General features: G+C 32.8%; 1 protein-coding gene across 2 annotated transcripts; it reads left to right on the top strand.

Moving 5' to 3' along the window:
• Nucleotides 1-1,186: 1,186 nt before the first annotated feature.
• LOC137814072 (remorin 4.1) lies at nt 1,187-4,050 on the top strand. 2 transcript variants are annotated; one of them, XM_068616615.1, is made up of 2 exons: nt 1,187-2,164; nt 3,538-4,050. In XM_068616615.1, exons 1-2 carry the CDS (start codon nt 1,550-1,552, stop codon nt 3,727-3,729), a joined length of 807 nt encoding a protein of 268 aa, XP_068472716.1. In that variant the 5' UTR covers nt 1,187-1,549; the 3' UTR covers nt 3,730-4,050. The 2 variants fall into 2 exon arrangements, with proteins under 2 accessions (XP_068472716.1, XP_068472717.1); XM_068616616.1 differs by having other exon boundaries at nt 3,056-4,050.
• The last annotated feature ends 717 nt before the right edge of the window (nt 4,051-4,767 follow it).

The raw sequence follows: 4,767 nt of genomic DNA, 5'->3' as shown, positions 1-4,767 counted from the left end.
TTTATTTTATATTTTATATTTTAAAATTAGTTTATGAGAGTTATGCTTATTAATTCAACTGAATTTTTTATGGGTTACACAACTTTAATTCTAATGAATTTGTTACGGATTATACAAAATTAACCATATACTTACTTATTAGACATATACTTATTTATTATTATTATTTTATTATACTAAAAAATGTGATCATACAAATTAAGTATCAGCACAACACTTTTTAATTTATTTTTTAAAATTATTTTATTAGAGTCGTGCTTATTAATTCAATTGAATTCGTTATGGTTACACAACTTTAGTTCTATTGAATTTGTTAATGGTTACACAAAATTAACCATATAGTTACTTATTAGACATATGTTTATTTATTATTAAAAAAAAACTCACTCCGAATATTAATTAAAGTTGACAAGTTATTTTTTTTATCTAACTCAAGTTATCTGCCCACTAATCATTCTAAGCAATATAATCGGAAGCAATCTTGTCATTTATATGTTGTTCTTTACCAAAATGCATAGAATTTTAAAAAGAGGACTAAGAATCACAATAACTTAGTTGGGTACAAATTATTATTCAACTAGTATAGCTTAACATGTAATTGATGTTGAGGACTTTACTTCAGTTAATGTTATTGAATATTTATTAGTAGTAGTATGTATTAATAAATGCATGGAATGTAAGGTTACCTTTTTCAAAACTTGTTCACCGACAAAAAACATACGATAACAAATATAAGAACCATAATTATCAATAACATAAAACAAATTTGGATAGGGACCATAAGAGCCTTACACATATTTAGATAGAGATCTATCATCACCATAATTACTATTAATATAAATTATGATTATGAGCATTAGTACTTTTGGCACTATCATTAATTGACTAAACCACTTAGTCACCCTTCTACTCCTAATTTTCATCCTTATCTCCTCTACGTTGTTGCACAATGCTATTATTTCATTTATTAAATTATTAATTCTTAATCGAAACACCATAACCCCACACTATCACTAATTAAAAGTGTCAATATTTAAAAGTATGATTTAATATTTATGTAACTTAAGCATAGGACTAGAGTTTTGAAAATTCAGTTCCAATAAAATTTGAATTAAAATTAATTACTGCAATTCCAAACATTGAGTTGGGTGATTATAGTAAGAAGATCTTAACGAGTTGAGTTTCTATCCACACTCCAAACAAGTTGTAGCGAAGAAAGAGGATTTTTGCAGTTTCTAAGGACAAAACAGCAATTACAGCAAAGGTGAAAGACTGAAGAAGAAACAAAAACTGTTATGAAACCATTGCTTAGAAAAGATTTTGCTTTGATGAAATGAGAAACCTACTTTGCCCTTTTGTGGTGTACACTTATTCCTCCATTTCCATTCATTAATAACAACCTCACAAAACACAACATGAAACACACTCTCCTATGCTTATGAAACTCTTTGGTTTCACTTTGTTCTTGTCTCTTGCACACTACTTTCCCTTCACTCGCTCCACTACACATAATTAAAAAAACCCAACCCCACACGCTCACACGCACGCCATGTTCAACGATTCATTAGTCATCGTTTCCACGAGCCAGGGCTCAGAGAACCATGAAGAAGAAGATGAACAAGTACGAGAAATCCACGCCTTAACCCCACCTCACCCTCCCCCGCCACGTGGCAGACCCTGGGACACCATTCACACCCACCGCTCAAGCTCCCTCTCCGTCGCCAGCACCGACGGTGGCACCTCCTCCTCCGACAACTTCACCACCATGAGCAGAGAGTTCAGCGCCTTAGTTCTTGCAGGCTCCACCATCGACCCCGACAACAACCACAACCCAACCCCCATCAACCAAAACAACGTGAACAACAACTTGGGGAGGATCAGAGAAGAGGAGTTGATGGAAGAGACAAACCCTTTGGCGATCGTGCCGGATAACCACCCTCTGGACCCGCTTCCCTCGTCCGTAAGGGGTGGTGGTGGTGGTGCACGTGAAGAGCACGTGTCTGTGCAGAGGGTGAAGAAGGAGGAGGTGGATACGAAGATATCAGCGTGGCAGAACGCGAAGGTTGCGAAGATTAACAACAGGTTCAAGCGAGAAGACGCTGTCATCAATGGGTGGGAGAGCGAGCAGGTTCAGAAAGCTTCCTCTTGGATGAAGAAAGTTGAGGTAACTTTTTCTTTTTCTCACTGTGTTACTTACTTACTTACTTACATGTTCATCTTCTTTCCTCCTTTATTATATGTGTTTGTGTATGGTGGTTGTTCTTAGTGGGTGTGGATTCGGTTTCTTTGAGGTTATGATTATTGTTTTTTTTTTTAATCTTGAGACTGAAAGAGAACAGGCTTGGATTGATTCATCATGATCCAATCAGTACATGATCAGGTTAACTTTGAAATTAAGAAGAAAATTGAATGAGATTGAGTAGGGAGTGATTGCAGCCATGATTGATGATTGCCTCATTATTATTATTTTTATTATTCATTGATTTATATGTAGAAGAAAAGGTGGGGAATTTTTTCCTTTGGTTGTTGAGGAACCACGTAAAGAGGGAAAGAAAACTATAGTACTAAAGTAAATCATTTTAATATTGGTAAAAAAAAATTAAATTTTTTTATGCATTGATGATTTGGTTATGCATACATGTTCATGCAAGATTAAAAGGGTATGGATGAATTCAGTGTGCTTTTTAAGGAATATTATATATTTTTTAGATGGAAAAAAAAAAAGATTGCAAGTTTTAAGATGTTAGATATTTTTACTAAAAAGACATTTACATTTTTGTCCAAACAGTGTCAACAGCAGCAGATACCTTTTGTATCTTGTCCTATGAATGGTTATTTCTTTCATGGTTTTGATAATTTATAATCCATTGCTGATATCTTCACATCACAAAAACTACCTACACCTATTTAACAATTCAACAAATTAATATTTTAATTATATTTTTTATTTAAAATATTAATATATATATTATTATATTAACATAATGGATTGTCTAATGAATATTTTTATTTTTGAGGATGTCAAAGTATTTTGTTTTTCTTTATAATACCACAGGTTCAATGTCCAAATCATCACAGGCAGAAAATGATGCACAGGAAATATGAATCTTCGAAAAGTTGAATTACTGATAAGTTCTTTCTTCAACATTCAACCTCACATTTTTCACCTTTTCTCTTTTTCTTTCATTGGAAATTTTAGGCTAAAACATCATCCACCTGCTATCAATTTCCATGATGGTACATTCTTTTGGTAGCATAACCTATAGTGATGTGAAAACTGGTTTCTGTGGTCTGCATTAATTGCCTTATTATTGAAGCTAACTAGTTTTACATTGACAGCAGAAAAAAAGGTGGAAATGTGTTACCCACCAGCAAGTACCAAACTGTCCAATTATTTGATTTGATGTTAATTTTAACTAAAACTACGTGTCCATGCAGTAAAACAAAAGATTGACTAGACCAGATTTGGTTGTGTGCAAAAAGTTAATTATTACAGTTTTTGTTCATTGTGAGTAAAAATTGTGGCGTATTGTGCAGAGGAAGCTGGAGGAGAAAAGGGCAAGAGCAATGGAGAAAATGCAAAATGACATAGCAAAAGCTCATAGAAAAGCAGAGGAGAGAAGGGCATCAGCAGAGGCCAAAAGGGGAACCAAAGTGGCCAGGGTTTTGGAGATTGCTAGTCTCATGAAAGCAGTTGGAAGGCCTCCTGCCAAAAAGTCCTTCTTCTGAATATTTCATATTTCCAACCCCTTTTGAAACACATTTTTAGAGATAAAGGAAAATAAAAATAAAAGGAAAACCAAATGGAGAGAATATTACTTGATGCCATACTCTATTAAGAGTCCCTTTCCTTTTTCCAATTAGCTAAAGAGTGCAGCACTATGAAAAGAAACAAACAAAAAAAATGCAGATGAGGGATATGTGTCATATTATGTGAGAACCAATTGGAGTGTTTGTAAGTGATTGCAGTGTTTGAATGAACATGATGAGTGGTGACACACGCTTATTTGATTGTGGTGGTTAATAAGCACTTTTGTGTTTTGTACATTACTATATTGCTTCTTTGAATCAGTTGCTTCCATCACTAGCAAATGCTCACCTTACCTACCTAACCGTGCCAGCTCCTCACCTGCATTACTATTCTTCTATACATATTTTCCAAATTTTTAGATTATGGTTTACCAAACTCTGCTCCCCACAAATCCATCTAATCACTTGTTAATTTCAAATGATGTCACAAAAGACAAATACTTTGTTGCTTAGCTTATCAAGTTATGAGTCACAAAACCGTTCTAAACATCTAAGTAATTGCATGCTTAACACTCTCGAATTAATGCATGTATGACTTTGAATGGCAGAACAGTATATATCAGAAAGAATCACTTAACCAAGAAAAAAATATTAGAAACCTATCAATGGACAACAAAATTTGGGCCTTGGGCTACCCTTACATTTTATTTCAATGTGGTTTATTAATTTCATTTCATCTTTCTAATTTTTGAAATATAAATTTGTTAAGTGTAATTTAACAATCAAACAATTTCAATGATATTTCATTATGTGGCAGTTCACTTAAAAGCTACCAATAACATAGATGATCTAAAATTAAATATAAAATTTAATTTTAGGAAAAAAATTGGTGAATGGAAAATTTTTCTTTGCTGAAACAAAAGTTACAAGTATAACTAAAATCTCTATAAATATTATATGGATTAAAAATAATTATTTTTTTATTACTTTTTATATAACAATAATTTATTTTGTTAA

This window comes from Phaseolus vulgaris, chromosome 1, assembly GCF_000499845.2.
Source record: "Phaseolus vulgaris cultivar G19833 chromosome 1, P. vulgaris v2.0, whole genome shotgun sequence".
NCBI lineage: Eukaryota > Viridiplantae > Streptophyta > Magnoliopsida > Fabales > Fabaceae > Phaseolus > Phaseolus vulgaris.
The sequence above is the reverse complement of the archived record's forward strand: the minus strand, read 5'-3'. Positions and strand labels throughout refer to the sequence as shown.